At 37.5% G+C, this 13,475-nt stretch overlaps 1 protein-coding gene across 1 annotated transcript in view; it reads right to left on the bottom strand.

The window, feature by feature from the left end:
- Positions 1 to 261: 261 nt before the first annotated feature.
- The window catches only part of CEP290 (centrosomal protein 290), a 119,846-nt gene continuing 106,632 nt past the window's right edge, over positions 262 to 13,475 (bottom strand). Inside the window, exons 51-55 of the mRNA XM_081081463.1 lie at positions 10,293 to 10,434; positions 8,890 to 8,963; positions 5,038 to 5,132; positions 2,038 to 2,117; positions 262 to 629 (exon numbers count right to left, since the gene is read on the bottom strand). Coding sequence (XP_080937589.1) covers positions 399 to 629; positions 2,038 to 2,117; positions 5,038 to 5,132; positions 8,890 to 8,963; positions 10,293 to 10,434 — 622 coding nt within the window. The 3' untranslated portion in view covers positions 262 to 398. The remainder of the gene's footprint in view (positions 630 to 2,037; positions 2,118 to 5,037; positions 5,133 to 8,889; positions 8,964 to 10,292; positions 10,435 to 13,475) is intronic.

The following is a 13,475-nucleotide window of genomic DNA, read 5'->3' as shown; positions in this document are numbered from 1 at the left end:
CTTGACATTTAACAAGACATATGGCTCAGCCCTATTGTATATATATATATACAGATATATATACAAGTTATAAATTCATATAAAATTTAAGAACCATGACACATATATAAATAGGTAAGAATATAAAACCCCAATTTTAAAAGTTAAAATTGTTACTCTCATATTTAAAAACTTAAAACATTATGAATGTACAGAAGTTCACTATAGCTCATTGCCTACTTGATAGTCTTAACTTTAAAAAATCTTCAAATATATACTTTTCTAATGTGTTAAAAATTTCATACAACTTTATTTACTAAAATTTCAAATTCAGGTAAAGGTACAGGGTATTGGAAAGGATATCATGTAGTACAGAGACTTGTAAATAGTTAAATAAAAACTGTAATTATAGCTGGCCCTTAATAAGTAGGGAAATTGACAGGACTTCCCTCTTCGTCTTCAAACTGTTCAGAAGCAGCAACAGGACTAGTTAATTCAACTCCAAATTGTTCAGAAAGTTTTTTTAACTTCTCTTCTAAAAGAATATTTTTTTTCACTTCTTCTTTGTAGTTATACTTCAGATCTTCAATTTCTTCAAAAAACGACGGATCAACATTTTCCAGTTCTTTCTTCAGCTTTTTTATTTCCTCCTAATAGAAATATATTGTCTTTAAAAGACATCAATAAGTATATAATACACTCCTTAGGTTTAAACTAAAGAGATTTAATTATAAACATGAGCACCAAAGTAACCTGAATAGCAAATATAAAGACTGAAGTATTAAGATTTTGTTAATAAGATTTTATTGTGCAGTATAAGTAACCAACTTGTTAAATGCCAAATCAAATGGCCTGTTATGTAAGTTATGTCCTAGTCTTTGACTAAAATTTATTAGCTTTTAAATTAGAGGGGGATTTCATCTTTCTCCAAAAGCATACTCTCAGATACTCAGTGAGGCAAGCAAAAAGACATGGCTATTCACAGCATTAAGGTTGTTTTGGTTAATATTCTTTAGCTTAGGCTTCATTTATATTTTCTTTACAAATATGTAATTTGTAATGAATAATGGTCAATTTCTTATAAATATATTTATGATCAGGGAAATTCTAGGGCTTCTTGCCTGGCTATGAGCTATGCATCTGGTGAAGAGGCAATTTGAGCTTTAGAATAGCCAATAATCACTAGTGAACTTTCATGTCATGTTCTTTTATTCTAGTTACAGATTCTTGAAAGACATAAAGCATAGCAAATATCTTTTTTAAGGGAGGGGAACTATTCCTGAAAAGAGTTTCAAAAGGAAATAAAAGACACTGTTCGCAATGTGACCGAAAATATTAAAATGAGCTCTATATTTGTGACAATTAAAAAATAAATTTATTCTTTAATCCTATTTGTTTTATCTCAGTTTTTTTGGTAGCTCTTATATGTTTTTTAACAGTTGAATATAATGGACTTTGCAATGTCAAGGTCAAATATAAAATGTAGTCCCAGGAATTTTTATGATACATACTTAAAATTCAAACATGGTGACCATAAAACTTTTCAGCAGCTGTTTTCATAAAACATTTATCCTATATAATGCAAGCCTAACATGCTAAGTGTCAGGTCGTCCGGTCGTCCGTTCAACCAATCAAAGCGTAATATGCTAATGATGTTATTGCCGTTCAACCGCTCACTATGATGTGCACTTACCACCAGGGGGCAGACAGTCGATTAGTCACTATGCTGTGCACTGACAACCAGGGGGCAGATGCTCCAACCAGTAGGTTAGATTGCTACTGGGGTCTGGCCCATCAGGACTGACCGAGGCGGGCCGGACATGCCCTGGATCCCTCCTATGGTCCCTCCCTGGCTGGCCAACCTCCCATGTCCCTCCCCGGCTCTGATTGTGCATCGGTGGGGTCCCTTGGCCTGGCCTTGCACCCTCCTGCAATCTAGGACCCCTTGGGGGATGTCGGAGAGTTGGTTTGGGCCGAATCCCGCAGGCCAGGCTGAGGGACACTGGTGCACGAATTCATGCACCGGGCCTCTAGTAATACTATAATTAGATATATTACCTTCAAATGCTGCTTTTCTAGATCTGAAGTCTTCAGCTGTGTCTCTAGATCCTTTATCTTTTCCTTTAGTTGATCATGATCTGCCAAAAAAAATCTATATATATAAAAGGCTAATATGCAAAGTGTCCCCTTGGGTGTTTGGTCACTTGCTATTACGTGTTCTGACCACCAGGAGGTGGTGCGGAATGAAGGAAGGCCCCGGCCAGCAGTCAGAAGGCCCCAATCGGCCCTGATCGCCAGCCAGGCCTAGAGACCCTATCCATGCACGAATTTCGTGCACTGGGCCTCTAATTTATACATACATATATATATATATATAAATTAACTAGACCCAGCTTTTTTCTACTCTAAGATAAAGGAATTAATCCCTTTAAGATAAAGGGATTTGTTTTAGAAAATAAGGAGAAAACTTATGAAAGTAGAGCCCGGAAATGTTGCATTTAATGGATTAAACACTTTAGGCTGTGAATATTATATGTTACCTCTATTAGGTAATATAATTTTATGGCAAAGAGAAAATACATTTGCCAGATATTCGATGTAAAGAGTGAGGCTAACTTTTTACATGGAAGAAACTTATTTTCCAAAAAAAAATTCTAAAGCCAAGAAAAGTTGTTAAGTACTAAAAGTACAACAGGAGAATAAGTAGACTGTTGGGTAAAGAGCTACAACCATAAGCCGCTCAAATTGCCCCTGTTACGGAGCAGCATTGGCTTGTCCATGTAGGTCATTTCTCAGTTACTGTGTAATTGCCATAAGAAAACGTGCTAGGCAGGATGGATAACACAAACATGAATAAGTCCTGATACTTAGGTGGAAAAGGTAAGTACAAAAACAGCATAAGGGTTTTAATTTATGGATTTCCTTCCCAGAATTAATGTCTAATTTTATAATGAGAATCAATGGGCAAATGGTATTTTTGATGTAATTGCTGTCTTCTGAAAACATTTTCTTTAAATTAAACACTTCCTATATGGTGTCATGTGGTCATTTTGCAACCATTGAAGGGTATAATTAAAAAAGCAATAATAAAGTTTAGGAAAATAATGGGCAGTAAACACATTTTTATGAATGGGATAAGAAGTATATTCTAATAAGGTGCCTATGAAAGGGTCCTCTAATTGTAAGTTGGAGACAGGAAATATTTTCCTCACCCTTTTCATGGAAATAGCAGAACCCATCTTCCTTTGGAAGGCAGAGCAAAATCGTACTTTTCAAAGCTTCCCTCACCTTTGCAGAAAGTGCTAATGATTTTTTACAGAATTGATTCTTAATCACTGGGATGCTGTATTGAGAAGATTGTCTTAATCAGTGTGCTGCTATATATTCCATTGATTGGTAATGTGTAGCACTCTTCAAAAGTTAGTTTAATGACCACTTATATTAAAATATAATTTCCATAACAGTTAAGGCTTGATTTTGAGCCTTAATCTTTGAAATACAACATGGGGGTTCAGAAATTCCCTTTCAGGAAGCAGGTTTAGAACTTGCCTACTAACAGCATTACCAGGTCTTTGGTCTACTGTGTCTAGTCCACTAAACCAAGTTAGCTGCTTTGAGAGATACCATTGAGAGAGAGGCTATATGTACTTTTAGTCACCGAGTGGCAATGCAGCAGACTGGTCAATGGCAGGAAATAAAGAGGAGCTTTGGAGTTTCCTGGATTCAGGTTTCACCCTGCCCCTGCCACTTTCTACCTGTTGTGACCCTGGGGACAGGTAACTTAACCTCTTCAAATTTGTTTATCACAGGAAAAGGGAGACAATAGTACCCACCGTACAGGATTATAAATTATAAAATGGTCATAAAGGATTTAGCATAGTGTCTGGTACAACTCATACCACATGATAGCTTTAATACAAAGTAACAAGAAGACTATGTGAATAAGCTATATGAAGAATCATGTGGTTCAGATATTAATTGGTATAATTCTTTGGCACAGAATTTGCCATTTCCATCAAGCATCAAACATACAGCTCAAATAATGGATTCTCATTATTTACAGTAGTTATGGTCTATAAAGTCAACACAATGAATTAGTGAATATTGAACCATTGCTCTTAAGGGAAAATTATATAATCTATACCTATATCTAAACATATACATATATCTCAGATTATAATCTTAAATCCTGGAAACATTCTGGTAGATTCTTTTTGCAAAAGAGAAAAGGTTTAGGAGTGCCAAGTGGCTTTCCTGAGGCTGCCCCACTACCCAGTGTGAGAGTTGGGATTCAAACCTAGTCCAGCTGGCCCCAGAACCTTAGCTTCTGGCCCTAAATTGTACTGCCCCCTACTGTCTCCATCCTCTGGTCATCTCTGTATGAAAGCTGAATAAGAATGCAGAGCGTCACCTTGTTGGATCTCATCTGGGAAAGTGTGGGTCTGACATTTTTTACTACTCTATTTTCACAACATACCTTGAGTACTGATTTTGGGGTTACAAATACATTTTAGTGAGTAAGTGAACTCAAATACAGAATCTGCAAATGATAAGTATCAACTATTCACTGTGTGTGTATGTGCATATATACATAAGCACAAAAGAATAGGGGAATGACTAGTAGTCACTTTTGAATGAGAAAAGAAGGGGGTAGAAGGATAGACATTACTTTGTTAAAGGAAAAAATATTTTTACTTATACATGCAGTTTATGTAGTTTTTAAATTAACAAGATTACAATAACATTTAGAAAAACATGTCAGAGGGTTTAAAACGACCTATATTTAAAAACTGGAAGCAACAATCATCACTCAGCACTGTATCCTGATTAAATCTGTAACACCAAATGGAACATAATGAAAAAAACATTTAAGTACTTGATAAGGGCTTGATGGGAATAATATTACACGGAGGAAGAAATAGCTCCACAAAACTTACATTGGAATTTGACTTTATAGGAAGAAAGTTATCAGAAACCCGTGAACAAACAAAAAATGCAAACCCTAATTCAAAACATCAGTTACCTAACATGCTGTAAGTATGCTATAAAATACATTACCATGTAAGGTGCTCTCAGCTCCGCCTTGGTCTTTGTGTACTTCTGTCTGATGGATTAATTCTTCTTTTTCTTTTTCCAGCTTACTATTAGCTAATCTAGAGCACAATGGTAATGTTATTAAAAAAACAAACAAACCAAAACCATTGTTCCACAAAATATATGGCATTTCCTATGAACTATAATGTACAGTGCTTAGAACTCACTGATATTTATAAAGGTATTCATTTACTTTCCCTGCTGCAATATTACCATTCATTTTTTTTTCTTTTTCTTTTTTTTTTTAAATATATATATATATATATTTTTATCTTTTTTTTTATTATTATTAGTTAAGGTATTACAAATGTGTCCTCATCCCCCCCTTTAACCCCCAACCTCCCCCCCACACACAAACTCATGCTCCCATCCCCCCGTTGTCCATGTCCATTGGTTTGGCTTATATACATGTATACAAGTCCTTCTGTTGATCTCTTCCCCTTACCCCCGCCCTCCCCTACTTTCCTTCTGGGGATTGATAGCCTGATCGCTGTTTCTCAGTCTTGGGGTCTGTCCTTTTTCATCAGTCTATGTTGTTCTCTATAATCCACAAATGAGTGAGATCATGTGGTATTTATCTTTCTCTGACTGGCTTATTTCACTTAGCATAATGCTCTCCAGTTCCATCCATGCTGTTGCAAAAGGCAAGAGTTCCTTTTTTTTACCGCAGCATAGTATTCCATTGTGTATATGTACCACAGTTTTCTAATCTGTTCATCTGCTGATGGGCACTTAGGCTGTTTCCAAATCTTAGCTATGGTGAATTGTGCTGCTATGAACATAGGGGTGCATATATCCTTTCTAATTGGCGTTTCTGGTTTCTTGGGATATATTCCTAGGAGTGGGATCACAGGGTCAAATGGGAGTTCCATTTTTAGTCTTCTGAGGTAGCTCCATACTGTTCTCCACAGTGGCTGCACCAGTCTGCATTCCCACCAGCAGTGCAGAAGGGTTCCTTTTTCTCCACATCCTCTCCAACACTTGTTGTTTGTTGATTTGTTGATGATAGCCATTCTGACAGGTGTGAGATGATAACGCATTGTCGTTTTGATTTGCATCTCTTGTATAATTAGTGACTTTGAGCAGGTTTTCATATGTCTTTCTGCCTTCTGTATGTCCTCTTTCAAAAAGTGTCTATCTAGGTCCGTTGCCCATTTTTTTATTGGATTGTTTATCTTCCTTTTGTTAAGTTTCATGAGATCCCTGTATATGTTGGAAATTAAACCCTTATCGGTGGTATCATTGGTAAATATGTTCTCCCATGTAGTGGGTCTTCTTGTTGTTTTTTTGATGGTTTCCTTTGCGGTGCAAAAGCTTTTTATTTTGATGTAGTCCCATTTGTTTATTTTCTCTTTAGTTTCCATTGCCCTAGGAGCATTATCAGAGAAGAAATTTCTTCGGCATATGTTTGCGATTTCGCTGCCTGTGGATTCCTCTAGTATTTTTATGGTTTCCCGTCTTACGTTTAAGTCTTTTATCCATTTTGAGTTTATTTTTGTGTATGGTGTGAGTTGGTGATCTAGTTTCATCCTTTTGCATGTATCTGTCCAATTTTCCCAACATCATTTATTGAAAAGACTGTCTTGACTCCATTGAATGCTCTTGCCTCCTTTGTCCAATATTAATTGGGCATAGTGGTTTGGGTCGATTTCTGGGGTCTCTATTCTATTCCATTGATCTATATGTCTGTTCTTGTGCCAGTACCAAGCTGTTTTAAGAACAGTGGCTTTGTAATACAGTTTGATATCTGGTATTGAGATCCCACCTACTTTGTGTTTTCTCAGGATTGCTGTAGCTATTCGGGGTCTTTTTTTATTCCAGATGAATTTTTGGAACGTTTGTTCTAGATTTGTGAAATATGCCGTTGGTAATTTAATGGGGATTGCATTGTATCTATAAATTGCTTTGGGTAGTATGGACATTTTGATGATGTTGATTCTACCAATCCATGAACACGGTATATTCTTCCATCTGTTTATGTCTTCCTCTATCTCTTTTTTCAGTGTCCTGTAGTTTTCAGCATATAAGTCTTTTACCTCCTTAGTTAAGTTTATTCCTAGGTATTTTAAGTTTTTTGGTGCAATGGTAAATGGGATTGCTTCTGTAGTTTCACTTTCTGTAAGTTCACTATTGGTATAAAGAAATGCCATGGATTTCTTAGCATTAATTTTGTATCCTGCTACATTGCCGAATTCATTTATTAAGTCTAATAATTTTTTGATGGAGTCTTTAGGGTTCTGTAAGTACAGCATCATGTCATCTGCAAATAAGGACAGTTTTACTTCTTCTTTTCCAATCTGGATGCCTTTTATTTCTTCTTCGTGTCTGATCGCAATGGCTAATACTTCCAGTACTATGTTGAACAGGAGTGGTGAGAGGGGGCATCCCTGTCTTGTTCCTGTTTTTAGGGGGAATGGTTTTAGTTTTTGCCCATTGATTATGATGTTGGCTGTGGGTTTGTCATATATGGCTTTTATTATGTTGAGGTATGATCCCTCAATTCCTATCTTGCTGAGAGTTTTTATCAAGAAAGGGTGTTGGATTTTGTCAAATGCTTTTTCCGCATCAATTGATATGACTGTGGTTTTTTTCTCTCAATTTGTTTATGTGATGTATCACGTTTATTGATTTGCGGATATTGTACCATCCTTGCATCCCTGGGATAAATCCTACTTGGTCATGGTGTATGATCTTTTTGATGTACTGCTGGATCCGATTTGCTAGGATTTTGTTGAGGATTTTGGCATCTATGTTCATGAGGGATATTGGCCTATAATTCTCTTTCATTGTATTGTCTTTATCTGGTTTTGGGATTAGGGTGATGTTGGCTTCATAGAATGAGCTGGGAAGTGTTCCTTCCTCTTGGATCTTTCGACATAGTCTGAGGAGGATAGGTTTTAGGTCTTCCTTGAATGTTTGGTAAAACTCCCCTGTGAAGCCATCTGGCCCCGGGCTTTTGTTTGCCGGAAGCTTTTTGATTACTGCTTCGATTTCCTCCATAGTTATTGGCCTATTGAGATTTTTAGATTCTTCCTGGTTAAGTTTTGGAAGGTTGTATTTATCTAGGAATATGTCCATTTCCTCCAGGTTGTCTAGTGTGTTGGAGTAGAGTTGTTCATAGTATTTTCTAACAATCCTTTGTATTTCTCTGGGGTCTGTTGTTATTTCTCCTCTTTCATTTCTGATTTTGTTTATTTGGGTCCTCTCTCTTTGTTTCTTGGTGAGCCTGGCTAGAGGTGTATCAATCTTGTTTATCCTTTCAAAGAACCAGCTCTTGGTTTTGTTGATCTTTTGTATTGTTTTTTTGGTCTCTATGTCGTTTATCTCCGCTCTGATCTTTGTTATTTCCTTCCTTCTGCAATATTACCATTCTTAAAGAAAGATCATGGAATCAAAAGTCTTCATGTTTTTCTTAACATCTGACCTGATGTTATTTTCAAGAGATGTTTTCCTACTGGAAGAGCTCCTGAGAGCAGGCTACTCAACCCGGGAAGTAAAGGCTCCCTCCCCTCGCCCCCCCCCCCCACCCTCCCCCACCTCTTTCGTTAGTATTTGCCTCTGAAATGTTAAGGTCTGTGCTACTAAGAAAGTTTAAACTACATTACAAACAGTACTTATATTAGGACCTGGTTTACCGTGATTTTTCTCCCAGCATCTATTGTATAAAAGATAGAATGACTGGAATTAGGAGGATAAAATAAGGCTGATAAGCCTCTTAGATAGCAAGGTTGAAAAATCTTACTCTCTAGATATAGTAAACCTGGTTAAATAAAAAGGTAAAAAAGAAAAGAGTTGTCATATGAAGAGATAACGTACCTAAGAACTTGAAGCTCCCTTTGAAGGCCTTGCTTTGTTTCAGCACCTTCAGGAATATGTTTGAGAATCTCAATCTTTGGGCATAATGAAAAATTAGAAAACAAAGTTAGACATGAAAATGAGATTTTATAAAGATATATTTCCAATAAAGCATACTATTAAAAGCTGGGTTTTTAAAAGCACAGATGAGCATGCATCCATCATGTTCTACTGTGTTCATTCAACAATTACTTATTAACTAGTACATGCCAAGCACTGTCCAAGGCATAGAGGACTCAGAGTGAAAAAAGCAGGCAAAGTCCCTTGCTCCCTGTTCCCATGGTCCTTATATTTTTAGTGAAGAAAGACAATGAGTGTGTACTGTGAGGTGATAACAGTACCAGATGGAAAATAACCCAGGGTAAGAGAATAAAGAGTGATGGAAGGTACTATAGGGTTAGGGAAGGTCTAAGCCTCCATTTTAACAGATGTAAAGTGAGGAAGTGAGCTATAGGAATATTTGGGTAAATCTTACTTGAAACAAGAGGTAGGCCCTGAAGCTTGAATGAATTTAGTTTGTTCAAAGGACTGAAAGGTCAATGTGGCTAGAACACTGTGGATGAAGGGAAGGTAAAGAGGAGGCTAAAGAGGAAAGCAGATGCCAGACCATGTGGGTCCTTACAGGTATGAGAAGAACTTTAGTTTTACTCCAGGATAATGGAACCATTGGAAGTTTCTATATTTGCTTTATGCTTCAAAAGGATTACTTGGAAACTATGTGGAAAAAATAGACCAGGGAAGGGAGAAGGCGAAACAAGGCAAGAGTAGAAGCAGGGAGACCAGTTAGGACAGTGATGGCGAACCTTTTGAGCTCGGCGTGTCAGCATTTTGAAAAACCCTAACTTAACTCTGGTGCCGTGTCACATATAGAAATTTTTTTGATATTTGCAACCATAGTAAAACAAAGACTTATATTTTTGATATTTATTTTATATATTTAAATGCCATTTAACAAAGAAAAATCAACCAAATAAATGAGTTCGTGTGTCACCTCTGACATGCGTGTCATAGGTTTACCATCACTGAGTTAGGAGATAATGAGAATAGTTCAGGTGTGATAGAATAGCTTGGACTAGCCTGGTAGTGTTAGAGGTGTTGAGACATTGTCAGATTTGGGGTAGACTTTGAAAACTGAGCTAACATGATTTATGAAAAAGATATGAGGTGTGTGGGAAAAAAAGGAGCTGATGATCTAAGGTTTGGGGCTTAAACAAATGGGTGAATGATGGTGTCATTCTCTTAGATGGGCCTTCCAGGGTAGGAATTAGTCAGGAGTTCATTTTTAGCTATATTAGACAATATCAAGGAGGGACTTGAGATATAATACATTATTTTATCATGTAAATAAAAATTACATTACTTGCCTGTTGCTCAAGGTCTTCAGTGTATTTCTTAACTTTTTGTTCCCTCTTTGTTGCTTGTCTTACAAGCTGTTTAAGATCAGTAAGACTTTGTGCTTTTTTGGCAATATCAGTTTCCAATTCTTTCAATTTGGTTTCATACATTCTAAAAGTATTAAGGAAAATAATAGGTGTAAACATGGAAAATAATTTCATTGATTTAAGACAGTTCAAATTATTGCACTAAAAATAACAAAGAATATCTTATTATACTGTTTCTTTAAGTCAAACCTTTTGCTACCTATTTATTTAGCATTAGCTGACAGTAAGTACTCATGACTGACAGGCCAATTAAAAAAGAGAAGTTAGGTGTTTCCCAAGGTTATAAATAAGGGTGGAGCCTGAATTTGATCAATGTAAAATAGTAAATGTATTTTTCAGTCACAAAACAAAAAATTAAAAGTAAAATTCATTAGAATATCAAATTCTATATTCTTGGATATTCTTTTTTTAAAAATATGTTTTTATTGATTTCAGAGAAAGGAAGGGAAAGTGCCAAGAAAGATAGACACATTGATGAAAGAGAAACATAGATTAGCTGCCTCCTTAAGTCTCCCTACTAGGGATCCAGCCTGCAGCCCAGGCATGTGCCTTGATCGGGAATCGAACCAGCAACCTCCGGGTGCATGGGACTACACTCAATCCATTGAGCTGTACCGGCTGGGCTGTTGGATAATATTATGAATATAGTTAAAGATCACAAGTTAAAGCATTTCATACATACACACACACACACACACACACACACACACACACACACCAAAAAGGTATCCAGGTAGAACAAAATCAAAAGGACACAGGACACTGCTGGGAGAAGAGAGAAAATGTACAAAAGCATGGATGAGTGAAATGACCTATGATGGGGAGGGATGAAGCTTATAAAAATCTGAATAGATACATAACCTTTAGAGAAATGATAAATAGTTCAGAAAAAAAACGCATAACAACAAACCCAAATTCCAATAAAAAATTTTAAAACATTGAGCCAAAACGGTTTTACAAGCACATCATAACACCTTAAAGGGAGACAATGCTTATAATATTATAACTTTTCCAGAGAAAAGAAGGAATTTTATGGTAACAAAATCAGGTAAGGCCAGTACAAGCAAGAAAAATTATTATCTCAATACATTCCAAAAGCTTTTGATAAATCTTAGAAACTCAGATTAGAAGGCAATGTTCTTACCCTAACAAAGACTATCAACCAAAGTGGTAAAATTTTAGAAGCTCACTTCTTCATTTCATTCAATTTTCTTGCTGAAATGCCACCCACTCAGAGGGGCCTTCTCTGATCGCCTACGGCTGCATCACCCAGCCTGTCTCAGCAGTCAGTATAAGGCCTGACATGGATCCCAGCTACAGACTGTAGCAATTTCTTTGGTGTATTTAGGGAGGCTGGAGGCCAAGGATCAAAATGAGTCTTCTGTCAAGTGGATTCTACTATGTAGTTTCCAAGAGGGTTTACTGAATGACTAGTGCAATGGTCAGCAAACCGCGGCTCGCGAGCCACATGCGGCTCTTTGGCCCCTTGAGTGTGGCTCTTCCACAAAATACCATGTGCGGGCGCGCACGTACAGTGTGACTGAAACTTTGTGGCCCATGCGCAGAAGTCGGTTTTTGGCCTGGGCGAGTCTATTTTGAAGAAGTGGCGTTAGAAGAAGTGGGGGTTGTCGGTCGGTTGGTTGGTCAGGCGACCGGAGATGCGGCGCAGGCAGGCTGCAGGATATGCAGCACGGGGGAGGCGCCCGCGATTCATGCACGAGTTTGAGTAAGCCAGTCAGTCAGCAGCCTCATTGTGCAGTGGTTAGTGCTAGTCGCGTCTGCAAACCGTGCATGGGTGACAAAAGTACCTACTCGAAGCATAAAGTTACCTGTATTTTTCCAACCAGCTGCAAATCCTACAGGTATTGTTGTCATCAATTTAAGAATTGTAATTATTTTGTGTTGGTGGCTTTATTATTATAAAATGAAACATTTTTTTAGGTGCCCTGTATGTTGAGATGGTTTGGACATATAGAGAGGATGAACAAAAGGAGATAGACAAAACAAGTATACGAGACGAGTATGGATGGAAGAGTTGGAAGGGGTCGACCTCAGAGAACGTACCTCAATCAGATTGAGGACGTTTTTAGCAAAGGCCAGCTTAGGAGTACTCTAATTAAGTTAGTAACAATGTACCTACCTATATAGTTTAAGTTTAAAAAATTTGGCTCTCAAAAGAAATTTCAATCGTTGTACTGTTGATATTTGGCTCTGTTGACTAATGAGTTTGCCGACCACTGGCTTAGAATATGCTCAGTTACCTGTACTGTTCTCAGATTAAACACACAATCTAAAAGGCAAAGTCATCTTCAGTTAAATATTACCACAGCTCTCAAATATTTATGAACTTCAGAAACCCTTTTCACATTAACAATCTTCTCTAAAGGCTCACAGAGCCCTTTTTAGAAAAGGAAGGGCAGGGGTTATCATTTTCATAGATACAAAACTTGATCTCACAGAGAAGAGATGCAATGTAGTTAAGGTCACAGTGAAATTAGGTGTTTCTCCATGAAGCTACCTGGCTCTCTGAAGGAAGCTAAGCAAAGTAGGCCTGTCGGGAAAACAAAAAGCACAGAGTCTGGCATGCAGCAGGTACTGAGCAAATATTTGCTGAATAAATACATCTTAAAGCAACTCAAAATCCCTTGAGCCCATACATTATTACAGAATAAAATAAAGGACCAAAAAAGTCAACTGACACTGTTGCTGATTGAGAGCCTCTGCTGGGGTCCAAGCAGACAAAAGAAGAAACACCTTCTCCGCTTTATCCTGTTACACGTTATTTCACTTAGCTACTACACTTGCCCTCTGACGGGAGTAAGAGAAGGCTAGAATGGGGAACAGTGGCTTTGATTTCTCAGTATATTAGGATAGGAACCAAGGACCCCTCACCAGGACCGCCTGGCCACCTGGGCTGCCTTCTAATTACCTGCATAACCTTCTTTTTTCCTTAGACTTCCTTGTCAGCCAAGTGCAGGTCCACTAAGGGACTTGTAGCGTCACAATGCTAAGGCTTCCATCCTAGTTGTAGGAGTGGTGATTGCCATCCCATCCCTCATCAAGTCCATCCTAAATAGCAGGTAAACAATGAAAGGGAAACTAGGG

The sequence above is a fragment of the Myotis nattereri genome (assembly GCF_964212035.1).
Source record: "Myotis nattereri genome assembly, chromosome: 2".
Classification (NCBI taxonomy): Eukaryota; Metazoa; Chordata; class Mammalia; order Chiroptera; family Vespertilionidae; genus Myotis; species Myotis nattereri.
The sequence above is the reverse complement of the archived record's forward strand: the minus strand, read 5'-3'. Positions and strand labels throughout refer to the sequence as shown.